Raw genomic sequence first — 13,830 nt, 5'->3', positions numbered from 1 at the left:
ATGTCCAGTATCAATTTTATTGTCTGATAGTTCCATTTTTGGGGTGCACAATATGTGGCCCGAGGTGCCATTGAGTGTAGCCCCCAGTCATCTCAACACACAGACATACATGTCTTTGTCCTGATGGGTCAGAAAGTTTTTCTGACAGCCGCTTCCTGCTGATGTAGAATAGAGTGCCATCATTAGACAGTAGCTCTGTTTTCTCTACCCTGCACTGTTCATAGCTACAAGTGGTGGACTTTAAGGACACATGTGAATGCCCTCTAGATGTTGCTCATATGTATCTTCCATGACAGAGGTGAGGAGTGGCACGCCACTCTAGAGTAGGAACAGGTAACTTCTAATAGTGTACTGTGTGACTGTCATTGTTATGGGACTACTGTGTGGCTGGCACGGTTATGGGGGTAACTGCAGGGATGTATGAGTTCTATTTTAAGCAATTTAAGGGAGCAATCCAGGCAAAGCTGTTAGGCTATATTCACACGACAGTGAAAAAAAAATGGCCATTTAAAGCTGATCAATGGACCATTTTTTTAGTGCGTCCGTGTGTCCTAGGGCTAGGAAATGAATAAAAAAATAACCAAAATCAAATTTCAGCGCAATTAATTGGCGCCATCTTGCGAATTTCCGTTTTATAAATTATTTTCGCCCGGTTTAAACTGTATCTGCATCCTCAGGACACAGATACAGTTGAATCCCATGGTAGAGCAGCGAACCGTAAGGTCCCTGCTCTACCATTCACTATGTATTGCTGGACGTGAGGCAGTTATGTCATCGCGCCTATCTACGCCTAGCTGCATAGACCGGAGGAGCAGAGGGATCCCCTCCACTCATCATTGGAACGGGGGTTAGGTGAGTAGGTATTGTATAATTTTTATTAGACCCTATTGGCAGCAGCTGTGGGGGCATTATACTGCGTGAGGGCAGCTAAAGGGGCATTATACTGTGTGGTAGTCAGTTATGGGGCATTATACTATGTAGAGGCAGCTATGGGGCCATTATACTGTGGAAGGCAGTTATGGGGGCATTATACTGTGTGGAGGGCAGTTATGGGGGCATTATACTGTATGTAGGCAGCTATGGGGGCATTATACTGTGTGGGGGCAGCTATGGAGCATTATACTGTGGGGAGCACTATGGGGCAATATACTGTGTGGGGCAGTGTCGGGGTATATTATATACAGTAGTATACAGCAGGCTCCGGGGATAAATATGAACTCAATGGCGTAGCATGCAATTAGGGGGCGTAGCAATGATCGTAATCAAGGTTACATGTTCAATTAATTTTGATTTAGGTCATAATGGCTGATATCCATGCGAGCACGCTTCTGTGTGTAACAGAATATCTGTTACAGTTCTACATCACTGGCGCTTTAGCTAGACTGACAAATATAGACCCCTGATGAATTAGTATACAGAAACGCATAGGGTCAATAGAAAAGGGATTATAGCGTAGGTGACGGAGGTATCGTTGGGTAACCCCAGCACTGGGGGATTTAGGAGCGGTAACAGCAGGCTCCGGTGTTTTTGCAGGTTCCCATCCACCGATACACCAATGTTAAACGCTGATCCAGCTTATATCGTTCAAGTACAATCGGAACAGAGTTCACAACTGAATTGAGATTGTAACTTACAATTTAACACGTTTTTATACAAACACGGTGGGGCTTTTTTCACAGTGGTGATTGTACCCCTGTTTTTAGAGAGTTATCTATTAATAAAAATTTAAAATTTTACTCATTAATTACTTCAGTGAATTTTAGGTCATAATTGCCCAGCCCTAGTGTGTCTCAAAATAGTTATCCATTTTAAGTCCATCTGACCATTTTTAATGGCCATTTGTCATTAGTTTTTATGGCCGTTAAAAAAACAAAAAAACGGATGGATTTAATTTTTTTGTCCCAACCCACTGAAAACACCAGTGCCCGCGTAGATAGTGCTGCAATGCTCCTGTAGATAGTGCCACAGTACCCACTGTAGATAGTGCCCCTGTAAATAGTGCCAGTGTCTACTCTAGATAGTGCCACACACACACCCCACCCTGTAGATAGCCCTACATACCCCTTCCTGTAGATAGCGCCATTTGGGGCTCCCTCTCGGAGTGGAATCCCCAGCCAGAGCATTGCCAACACTCTGGCCGGGAATTCCAGCATCGTAAAGCTCCTAACGTCGCTGTCCATATTTGGACAGTGATGTTTGAATCGCCGCCCTGAGCGTTGGCAACTGACGTCATTGTCCAGGACTTTCCCAAGACAGGAGTCCTCTGCATAGTTGAAAGCACAGACATCACTGTCCATTTATGTGACATCAAGTGCTTTCCCGGGCTCAGCGCTTAAAGAATCGCTGTGCCCGGAGTGTATTATTGTAAGGGCCAGGATCGGTTTTTAATGGCCGTCACAAGGATTTAAGACGGATTGAAAAGCGGCCGTTAAAAACTGATTACTTGACTTTTATGTGCGCTGTCGGGCTGTGAAAACAGACAAAAATATAACATGTTCTATTTTTGATGGCCAGTATTCACAGGCTGTTAAAAAAAAAAACGTCGTGTGAATACACCCATAGAACTTCACTGTTCTGAAACCCGCAGTGTGACGGCCGTTAAAAAAAATTATAAAAAAATGGCTGTCACACGGCCATTTTTCACTGTCGTGGGAATGTAGCCTTATTGTGTTACACCTAGTGCAGACTTCAATGTTCTTTGTATTCATGTGTCATGCACCACCCTCTCAAGCCCTGGCATAGCACAGAGCGGCGTGATTAACATCGAGCTGCTCACGCCCCTTTTTATAAAAGATAACCAGCACTAGCTGAGTTATCAAGTTAAAAAAAAAGGTAGGGAATTTTTTTTTTATTTTATTATTTTTTTTAACAGCAATTGATTTATAATTTAATTTCAGCTTAGAATGCATAATAAAAATGTTTGGACTCCACTTGGGAATAACCCTTTAATGTCTGTAGGGTTAGCACTCCAGAGCCGAGGACATGAGGTAGAACTGACTGTATCCGTAACTCCGATAAACTACAATGGTGATAGGTGCGTGCATGTTCGACAACTCTTCTGCTCTTCTCGAGTGCTGAACAGGGGAGCTCCATTCTTCCAATAGGTGGTGACCCCAGCTAATCGACATTTATGGTATATACTGTTGATATGCTATAAATGAACGCTTTAAGATTTATTGCGGGCCTCATCAGTGGCACAATCTGGCAATGTGGTCCCCGGACCAGGTTGTGCACCCCTGGTTTGGCACCATAAATGTTATATATGCGATTCGAAAGAAATGTTCTGGAGCGTTTTATATGTTTGTTTCAGCGTGATCTGTGTGATAGATCTAGTCTGCGGCACTCCTAGGAGACGTATTTATGTGATACCTGTTGAGATATTGTAGCTGCTTAGCCAAGCCCCTTTTTTGATGGATGCATGAGCCCCATTGTCCACATTGGCTGGCCTATAACTCTGCGTGAAAAATTGGCAAATTCATTGTTGTGTTTAGCTCGTCCTAAGTTCCCAAACTAGAAAACATATATTCTCACGCAGGCTATATTGATAGAACATTTCTGAGGATTTTAGGATCTCATTGTCCAGTTATTTTGCATGTGACATTCTGTAATATTTTACCAGATTCTACATATCTCTGCAGCTTGTTTCTCCAATATACTGTATGAGGCCAGATACAGTGAATACACTTGCAGGTGTCTGCCATTCTGCTGTCCCACTTTTGGAATGTGACTGTAGGAAAAACAGATGGTCACAGAGAGATCATTGATTTGTGTGGAGAAGGGCACTGTCTGTGCATGCAGGGTTTCAAATGAAATGCAAGTAGTGACAGGGACGGGGAAAGTAGAACAATGTGTATTTTCCCACAAACTACTTTAAATGTGACCCTTCTTGTCTGCCATGTTAAAATGAAGAATAAAAGTCTGTCCCAGTGTTATTATGAGTGCAGTGTTATATTTGTGGATTCTGTACCACCCCATCAGATCAAGGTCCAGATAATTATTTAAAGGTCTGTCTGAGTCCTGCATTTACTTACAGAGGAACTTTCCCAGGAAAAAAAGTCTATCTAAAACTGGTCATACACATTAGATATCTGTCGGCCAAACGCCCGTGACCGCTATCTCTCCCGACTCCCCAAAAAACATGTAGCTTGGCCAATCCATGTATATTTCAATGGGGAGAGGGAATTAATCCACTACTAAGTCACTTCTTTGAATAACAAAAGCAGCTTTTCTGACCTGGCCCGACGACTAATTATATGGCCGCCCGCAACTTCCCCCAATGTTATCACCTGGATGTTAGGGGTTTCTGAAGCTAGACTGGTGGCAATCACAGAATGCCGGGCTAGCTTCAATTTAAAATGGGGTTGTTGCAATGAGACAACCCGTTTAAAGGGGTTTTACCAGAATCGACAAATATCACCTATCCGCTGGTTAGGTGATACTTGTCTGATCGCAGGAGGCCCCACTGTTAGCAAACATAGGGGTCCCAAACCCTCCCGTCCTCCTTACTGCACCCCTCTCAGTGAGGAGGAGCTTGAATGGAGCGGGAGGGCGCATTCTTAACCTCTGCTCCATTCAATCTCCTCACTGCGGTGGGTTCGGGACACCCGTTCTCGCGATCCGTAGGGGTCCCAGCGATCAGACAGTTATCTTCTATTTCGTTAATTGTCGATTCTTTAACCCTTTAAGGTTTTAGCACCTATATAATGATCACTTTCAATGTTTGAGTATGTGCACCCTGAAGGAACACCGCGGCCCACCAACTATGTTACGTTTCTTGCTCTGTATACCGGATATTTCTTGATTTTGTATGTAGGGACTCCACTCCAGCTATTGGAGCTGACATATATTGTTTGGTTAGCCAAATGCTAAGGATTTGCATTGATTAATATATCAGGTCCTTTTTTTTTTTTCTCATCTGTCAAGATGTCAAAAATTCTATGCAGTTGTTTATGGGAACCCTCAGTGACAGCCCCCACAGAGGTTGGCACCCAGCTTCCCCAGACTGCTGAAAGGTCAATCTGCTTGGCTATACAGCAGTATCGGCGAAATAAGTAGAAGGGATATTTCAATGCTTTTCACTTTAGAATCCTGTTTGCTTCTCTACGTTTGTGTTTACTATTTTATATGCACTGATGTGTGTTTTTCTTTTGTAGCCTAAGAAGTAGCAATTTCCTTGACAATATTCCGATTAATTTTCATGTATTGGTGTTTAGTTCCCTTATTTGGATGTTCAAGCTCAATTACCAATACAAGGGTATGCAATTTTGTCTTAAAGCTCTGCTATTATTTATAGGTTGCTTGTCTCTCGGTTTCCTTTTAAATGGCACAATGTAATGGTATAATGTATCCTTGAATGAGCCATCCATTAGCTTGGGAAGAAAATACTGCTGTAATGGGACGGGGATCCCTGAGGGATCCCTTGGAATAATATCCGCCCTTGGGAATCCCTCTTTATAGAGTACACATCATGAGAGACTATAATACATTTAAGACCCTGGCCAGTTAAATGACCTAGCTTTGTGTTCTTGTTATATTGTAATGTGTATATTTCCTTTTATGATTTATAATATTGCTTTATAAATGTACATGTTCTAAAGTGTCCAGACGGTGACCTTCACTGTATACATTTCATATGTATTTATAAGCAGTGATGACTTTTCTTATGAACGTCCAAAAGGCGCCATAAAGATTGGATGCTGGATTGAAGGAATTTTTTAATTTATATATATATATATATATATATATATATATATATATATATATATATATATATATAAATATAAATGTAATTTCATTTCTAAAAATAACATTTTGTTTTGTGCTTTTTTTGTCTGCGTCACATGTATAGTGTATATTCTTTTGTGTGCTATCTGTATATTTCATCCCATGAGACGTGGCTACTGTGTGTCAGTGTGTACAGTGCATGTGAATATCAGATGAGCACCGTTTGTATATGCGGGGGAAGCATATTTATGTGTATGTGAGAGTGAAAAAAAGTGTGCGCCTTCCTCCTTCAGGAAATGATTTGCTTGCTGCTCTTAACATTCCCTGCAGGGGGAAAACCATATAGACGGAGAGAGAAAGAGGCAGACACACTGGCTGAGAGACACACAGAGGCACAGGCCAGCAGCAAACCTACACAGATCAGGCACAAATACACACTGAGACACACATCATAGCTTGCAACACACAACACGCTGACACTGTTCTTTTAAATAAGCTGTACAGGAGCCTGACACACAACGCTGTCACACTAATGCATGGCTATGGCTCATCCTGACAGCTCTGCTACACTCAGCTCTACTACACTCAGCTCTATTGCCATCAGCCTGTGATTGTGGTGACACATAGACACACACAGCTTTCTGCCATACAAAGGCTGTCCTGTCACATACAGATTCAGCTGATCAGCGCAGTGTGACCGTCTTTCTCTGCAGGGACAGATCAGCTAAACGCCTGTTCTGGTGAGTGCTAGAATTGCTTTGGCTTGATGTGAATCTGTGGGCTTGACATGCTCCAGAGCGTGTTCTATAGGAGACGACTGGAGAGCTTTGACTGGCATAAGAGGTTTAATAATTGTCTGCGTTTTTCTGCATGTTTTGATATAAGAAAAAGAACATTGTTAATTCTGTGTCCAGCATGTATGTGGCATAAGATCAGTCTCTGCTATTCTGCATCGGGGTACAGGGGGCAGTATGTGTAGGTCTGCAGCAGTGTTAGTGCCAATGACATATGTGATTTTTGATCTTCTTAAGCAGGACGTGGGGTTAATTCTGTATCCTTCAAGCATGAAATGAGGATCTGATAGTAACTGGCAATCACACGGTTAAAGAAGAGTTGCTGGCTTAGTCTGGTTAGGGCAGAATTTTACATTGATGCTCTTTGGGCCTTTTGACTGGGTGGCGAGCCTCCTCCCCCATATTGTCCTGTAAATAGCACATACTTTCCCTGCTCCCAGACTGACCCCCCCAGACATACCAGGCATTCCTGTAACTCTTCCCAGGCCCGGGAGGCAGGGGAAGCTGGACCTATACTCACATATATACATTTACATAGCCTGTGCTGTCACATTTCTATACCGCCTACGTACTGTCACATGCACATGCTGCGCTCTGTCAATCTTGGAACCACTTGCTGTAGAGACGTGCTGAGACATGGATGGAGAGTACAACTTTCCGGCACTCACAGCACATATGTTTAAATGGACTTGTATTCTACCTATATGCCAGCTAGGCATATCCTTGATTTATGGTGAATCCTGGTCACAAGGATGTATATTTCTAGTATTTATGTATTTGTGTATATGTGTGTGTGTGTATGTGATATATATATATATATTAGTCAAATGCACCACCCTGTATCTATAATAGAGGCGTCCTGTCAATAGGAGTGTTTCCAGATAGGGTTAAAAGTGCAATGGTCTGCAGAGTTCTGACTGAGGAGGTGTCCCCTCACACCCATGTGTGATTCAGAGGCAGGACATGAGGTGGTGTAGTAGGAGGTGGGGGCCTATACTCCGTATCCGACCCTTAATGTCTTCCTTCCTTATAAAAAGGAAATCTGTAACAGAGAACAGCTGATTCTGCAAAGACTGGAAATGCAGATGCGGCTTTTAGGCCTGGCCTGGAAAGGGTGCAGAGGGGTCAGTGGATTATTAGAAACTTCTGTCAGGATGGAAACAGAAACTCTGAGTATCCTGGTTGAAAGATTCTGGAGATGTTCACAGAATGTCAAGATCGAAATAGCTGGTTCTAGGGTCAGGACAAAAATAGTTGTATGTCCAGAAGGTCAGAATGGGAATTGTTTTAGTAACAATAGGAAAATGATACTTTATACATGGCAGACGTTTTGACAAGTAACAGAATTAATGGTCACATTCCAACCATGTTATGTAGACTTCTAGACAGATATACGGGATATCTGCATGGGTCACTGAACAGATAAAGCAGTCCGGACAATGGGTTAATCTCAGGGTATTTAGAACAAGGACAGCAGGGCCACAGAAGTTGGAAGACAAGTTGGCAAAGGATTACCATTTTCATCTTATTGTATACTCTTGTTCTCCATTTATTTGACAGCTACTGAGGGTGTTCTATAGTGTTCTATAAATATATACATTTTCTACGAAACAATTAGGTTGGCAGAGCTTCGTTTGAGTGGGAGTTTGGCACAGTCAATGTACATAGTACAGTCCACTTTAACCATGTATGATGGAGGTACTGACTTTATTGCATTGCTTTAATGTAGAAAGGTTATAAAGCAGCAGTATGTTGGCGTTGCTGCCTATGTGGCATGTATATGTCATTGTATGATATGCAATTATAAGAAATGTGACAATGTTGCTTACGGTGGAGCCATTGTTCTATTGTACATGTGCATTATTGTATTTGTGCTATACCTACTGAGTTGTTCAAATGCAAAAGAGAGCTGTAAAAGAAGCAGAGCAGGATGAAACCTATCCAGTGTTATTGACGTTGTAATAGGGCCGTACCACATAAATGAGAGCTAATTTATAGATCTACCCATTCCCTTGCCAGGGTGACATGGGCATAAAGTGCAATAATAATATATTAATAACTTGAATAACTTTCGAGTGCTGATGTTGGACGTGTTAATGCTTTATGCTCACTGTTTTTTGTTTTTGTTTTTCTACAGGTACATGAGCTAGATATGCTGCTGGTTAAATTACTGCCCCCTATGAATTTCTAACTGAAGTTCCATTTTGTGCCCTGGTGCCATGCTCTGCAGTAACTGCAATCATGTCGGCTTGCGGCTCATTTACAGAGCATGTCTGGAAACCAGGAGAGTGCAAGAACTGCTTTCAACCCAAAGGACACCATCAGTTATCTGCTCTGGGCAGAGGCAATTTTTGTCAACCCCCACCACCTCCTCCACCACCACCTCCTTACCGAGCAAATCACACCAAAGTCGCTCCCAACCAGAGACCACGTGCGACCACCGGGTTCAGGCCACCTGTAGCCAAGAAACCTACCATTGCTGTGAAGCCTACCATGATGGCTGTAGATGGAGCAGTATGCCATCCTGTTCAAAGCCATTCTAGGTCACCACTGCCCGCACAAAACACCCGAATGCCAGCCCAGAATGTAGTATCTAATGATGATCGAGCAAATAACAACACAGCGGCAGAACAAACCGTCACTAATAACAATCATGTGAGTTGCAGTGGACTCACAGAAGTGCTGAAGGAGATAGCGGGTTTGAGCCCAGTAGAACCTGTACCTCCCTTAGATGGTACACCTCGAGAAAATTTTCTATGTAGGATCAATCAATGTTATCGCCGCTCTTTAGAGAGGAAGCCACCTGCTAGCTGTTTGTCTGGAAGTCGTCATGAAGGAGGAGAAACAAAAAAAGGTGTTAGAAGAGTAGCTTTAAGTGGAGAAGAAGGTGCAGTTATTGGAATGGATGGTGGGCGTTTCTGCTATCCAGACTTTTCCAGTGGGGATGACAGCTGGGATGACGAAGATGAAGAAGATCCGGGAGAACGGGAGAGCTGGGAAGAGAGTGATGAAGAACTTCTTGCAATGGAGATACGCATGAGGGGACAACCAAGATTTGCAAATCTTCAAAGTGGCAGCCTATCACCTGGGCCAGGAAGACTTGGAAAACGAGAGAAGTGGAATACTGTGCCGTTACGTCAAAAGTCCTTACAAAGGGTGTGTGCTGTAGACTATGATGATAGCTATGATGAGATTCTTAATGGCTGTGAAGTAGGTGGACAGGGTGAAGGCAACCTTGTGTCACCTTCCCCTGATACATCAATGGTTGATTCCTTGTCTTGTCCTCCCTCCTCCTCTTCTTCCTCCACTTCTTCGTCATCATCATCATCTTCTGGGGGACTCTTTTGCAATGGAAATGTAGTTAAAGAAAAAGCATCAGCAGATGGACCAGATTATACAACACAGGATATGAACCAAGATACTGGTATGGCACAGGCTAAGCCATATCGTGTGGTAAACTTGGAGCAGCCCGTCTGTAAACCATACACAGTAGTTGATGTTTCTGCTGCTATGGCTGGGGAATGTCCATCTCGATTAAATACAAAACTGAAACAGTCAAGCTCTACACGATACCAGGAGGTTTGGACATCAAGCACTAGCCCTCGACAGAAGCTTGCAAAAGCAGAAAATGTGGAAGCTCCTAAACGGAGCTGCTATATGTCTGCTCCAACTTCACCCACTGCTGGTTTAATTGCCCATACTGTACCTGTTCGTTCTCCCAACTTATCAGAGATCAAATTTAACAGCTATAACAATGCAGGAATGCCGCCTTTTCCTATTATCATCCATGACGAACCTGAATTTGCCCACAGTTGTAAAAGTGCTGATAAAGTACCCATCCTCATTAATCCTAGTGCTTATGATAATTTAGCTATTTACAGAAGTTTTGTTGGTTCTGGTGGTGTCTTTCCTCCACCTCCAGACAAAGAAAAACATCAAACTGGAAGTGTAGCAAGCCACACATATGAGGAAATAGAAACCCCTGCTAAAGCCCCAAAAAAAGAGGAGTCTGTTGGCGGGGTCTCCCAGGAAACAAGTGGTTGTGCACGAGAAAGTGCCAACCGTGTTCTGTCTCAGATTGTGGCATCCATCCAACCCCCTCGTTCTCCACCAGAAGCTTTGACTCCTGAATCTGGCAGTAGTGATGATCATCGTCTGCCAGAGACCCAATCTGATCCAGAGCAACTTAGCGGTTCATTAGGAAGACCAAAAACTCTGTTTTCCTCCCAGAGTGAAACTTTTGGAACTGTGAATTATAACAAAAACTCTCCTGCACTTTCCAGTGATGATAGCTCAACTGTATCCGCTACCACAGAACCCCTGCCCCCTTTCCCACCTCCACGCTCTACTTCTTCACCCTACCATGCAACTATGTTGCACAAACACTTTGCAACTCGTGGAAAACCAGTGGGAACTAACCGACCCTCCCCAACTGATTCTGCAACACAGCCACGCCGACCAGCAGATGGCAAGCCACGTCGCTGGATATCCTTCAAAAGTTTTTTTAGGAGGAAGAAGGATGGAAGTGGACAAGGGGGCTGTGAAGACAGGGGAGAAGAGGGAAAGCTAGTAGGACTAGATGGCACTGTTATTCACATGCTTCCACCTCCACCAGTCCAAAGACACCACTGGTTTAGTGAAAGCCGAACAGAGCCTGGAGAGAAGCCATCAATTGTGTTCTTGTGTCGGTCAGAGGAAGAGCAAGCTGCAGGAAGTCCACAGGATAGCATGGGCACGGAGACGAGGTCTAGCAGGTAAATGTCACAAATAAGGCTTATGTTACAGAATAAAAATTCACTGTCTAATTAACATTCCCAGAAAATGTAATTAATGTTACACGGTGCCGTCCAATAAAGACAAAGATTACAAAAACAAAATTGAAGGACATAACCAGCACACACTGGGATAGAAAAAAATATATCACATTTTTTAAAAATAATTTAAAGGTACCAATTTCCCTGGTTAATACAATACAATACAATACAACATAACATAACATAAATCGCTACAAATGACAATACTTTATAAAAAGAAAACCCTAAATTGACCTGGCCAGGTGGAGGACAAAAAATGTAATATACCCCTAAAGAACAGAGCAGAGAAAATGAGCTAGTCTGATATGAGAAATGGATTATTAAAATAAAATAAAATAGACCCAACAAATACAGTACATACACATCTAGCACAATTCCCTCTCTGTCATAGCTGCGACAAATCAAACACCAGTCAGGCGTGTAGGCAACATAAGGGAACAAAATTATCTAATAAATGTCCCTTCCAGTAGTCTGTGATGTCATGCCATATACAGAGAGGTAGTATACGCATCTGTGTGTTCAATTGAGTTTTCAATTGATCCAACAGGCATGAATCCAAGATCCCAAAGTAATGTATGTATTTGTCAAAGAAATCCCTTGGTAGCATTAATGTAAATTTTCCAGAGGTAATATAGACTGTCAGGAGACCCAGGTATCATTCAGGTATATATCCCTGAATCAAATTGGGTTGTTCCTGTGCCAAAACAGGCCTTTGGTAAGTTTCTTATGGACCAAAAGGTACCAACCTCATAGTGCAGCATACAGTATGGATAACCACCCCTCTGGTGAACTACATACCAACCAGGTACATGCACCAAAGCCAAAAGGGTTTTCGTTCCCTTGGGTGCCACAGCCGTCTGTGGCCGGGATCCTCTCCTGGTCCGGGGAATTTCTAACCGCATGATACTGCTTGGAGCATTCACAAGCCAACATGGCGTGGGGTCACGCGGGTCATGCACGGCGTGATGACGTCACTCACGAGCCGTGTAAAAGGAAATAAGTCTGAGTGGCTGACACATTTTGTCCCGTTCGGGACTTCCTCAAAGCCGACGAAATCATAACGATGTCTGTTCTTTATATAGTATAAATATTAAAGGTACAGTGCCTTCCGTTTAGAAAAAATACTTAAAGCACATCTTAATACAGAGTATATTTTAACCGGTTCAGGACCGGGCTGTTTTGATCCTTCAGGACCAGACACCATTTAGCCCTTTTTAGCACTCGTTAGTTAAACGGCTATAACTTTTTTTATTTCTTGGGCTAGCGACAATGCAGGTTTATTTTTTTTATCATTTTTATACACATCATTTTTGCTATTTTAGAATTTTTAGGCTTAAAGTTTGTAAATAATAGTAAATAAGCTTTTTTACTTTTTAGCTATTTTTTTCTGGTAATAACATAGTTTTATCCTAAAATAGACCTTATATTTGTGATTGTCATTGTCTGGCGTAAATTTGTAATACATTACATGTCTATTTTGGGGTAATTGGCTCAGGGCTAGCGTTACGACAATGATTGGCGAGGGACGACGTTTTTTTTGGGGTGGGTATTTTATGTGTATTTATTACATTTTTTGCACTTTATTTTAGTTTTTAGTTTTTTATTACTATGGTCTGTCCCTCAAAGGTCAGAAAAGACCTTTGGGGGACTTTATTCTTTTTTTTTTTTTTTTTTTTTTTGTTCTTTTACCCCATGATTTTCTACTGTAACTGGGGCCGCACAGCAGCCCCAGTTACAGGGGAAATAAGCCCTCTCATAGTGACTATTGTCACTAATAGGGCTGTGCTGGGTCTAGTAAGATCCAGCAGCAGTCTGCCACTAACGCTGCCGGAGACCCAACATTCAGCTGCTCAGGCAGCAAGCTAAAGGTTTTAAGGACCCTGACCGCTGGCCGTAAATACACAGCCAGCGATCTGGAATCGGTTAAAGATCACCATTATTCTATAAATAGTTTTAATACAGATTATGTTATGTTTAATACTTAAATTATCTCACTTCATATCATAACGTTATATTTATGTCATAAAAAAGAAAACCGGTATAAGGTTATTAATTATAACTAGGTACTTTGCAATAGTACAATTACCAAAAATTTCCGATAGTGGTACTGAATTTCAACAGAAATTCTAGATAGGTGCCTAAGGAGAAAAATAAAGAATGTATAAAAAAAGATTTCTATAAATAAATAACAAATAGGCCACTGATGGCAGGGAGCCAGTCAGAGACATTGCCCAAATGGGCAGTCTAAAATCGGGTCCCCACCATCAGCGGCAGGCAATAAGAAAAAAACCAAAAAAAAGATGTGGGTATAGGTAAAGTGATATAAATATATCAGCAATCACAAGGAGGATTGTAAGTAGGTTATAATCGAGGATCCTTCAGATTGTAACCAAAATAATCTAAAGAGGATAGAGAGCCAATCCCAAGGAGTCAGGTCGCCATCAGCGGTAAAGAACTCATTGGGATGTTGTCTAGCAATGAAATATGAAAATGGGATA

The 13,830-nt window shown here is 42.2% G+C and overlaps 1 protein-coding gene across 3 annotated transcripts in view; it reads left to right on the top strand.

Moving 5' to 3' along the window:
- The window catches only part of PEAK1 (pseudopodium enriched atypical kinase 1), a 63,147-nt gene that overhangs the window by 25,751 nt on the left and 23,566 nt on the right, over positions 1 to 13,830 (top strand). For 2 of the 3 annotated variants that reach the window (XM_075857767.1, XM_075857766.1), the window contains exon 2: positions 8,656 to 11,272. In XM_075857767.1, the coding sequence (XP_075713882.1) occupies positions 8,760 to 11,272 (2,513 nt within the window). In that variant the 5' untranslated portion in view covers positions 8,656 to 8,759. Of the gene's footprint in view, positions 1 to 6,069; positions 6,465 to 8,655; positions 11,273 to 13,830 lie in introns of those variants that run through there. The other variant, XM_075857765.1, reaches the window with a different exon arrangement.

The sequence above is a fragment of the Rhinoderma darwinii genome, chromosome 3 (assembly GCF_050947455.1).
Source record: "Rhinoderma darwinii isolate aRhiDar2 chromosome 3, aRhiDar2.hap1, whole genome shotgun sequence".
Lineage (NCBI taxonomy): Eukaryota > Metazoa > Chordata > Amphibia > Anura > Rhinodermatidae > Rhinoderma > Rhinoderma darwinii.
This window is presented reverse-complemented; position numbering and strand designations above follow the sequence as displayed.